Source organism: Myotis davidii, unplaced genomic scaffold, assembly GCF_000327345.1.
Source record: "Myotis davidii unplaced genomic scaffold, ASM32734v1 scaffold809, whole genome shotgun sequence".
Taxonomy (NCBI): domain Eukaryota; kingdom Metazoa; phylum Chordata; class Mammalia; order Chiroptera; family Vespertilionidae; genus Myotis; species Myotis davidii.
Window position 1 is genome coordinate 1515817 of NW_006300017.1, and position 320 is coordinate 1516136.

The 320-nt window shown below is 71.9% G+C and overlaps 1 protein-coding gene across 1 annotated transcript in view; it reads right to left on the minus strand.

Annotated features, from left to right (window-relative positions):
• The window catches only part of IGSF9B (immunoglobulin superfamily member 9B), a 48210-nt gene that overhangs the window by 13432 nt on the left and 34458 nt on the right, over positions 1–320 (minus strand). Inside the window, exon 19 of the mRNA XM_015571971.1 lies at positions 5–320. Within this exon, the coding sequence (XP_015427457.1) occupies positions 5–320 (316 nt within the window). The remainder of the gene's footprint in view (positions 1–4) is intronic.

Here is a 320-nt window from a genome sequence, read left to right on the forward strand (position 1 = left end):
GCCGGCCCAGCCCTTTGGCGCCTCCAGAGGCAGGATGCCCGGGTAGAGGCCGAGGACCTGGAGGGAGGTGGGGGGCAGTCCTCGGGGGAGGCAGGCCTTGGGCTGCAGACTCTCAGCCACATCACAGGGGTGCAGCTGGTGGGGGAACATCATGGCCGGGGTTTCCAGGCCCCCGAAGGGGAACTCCGGCCGGCCCCAGGGCTCCGGGGAGCGCCCGCCCGTGGGGGTCTGAGTCAAGGGCAGCGTGCTGTTGGACGCGTTCTCTCCGTTCTCCTCGGGGATGGTGGGGTGGCCGAAGGGCCCCTCCGTGTGCAGGGGCG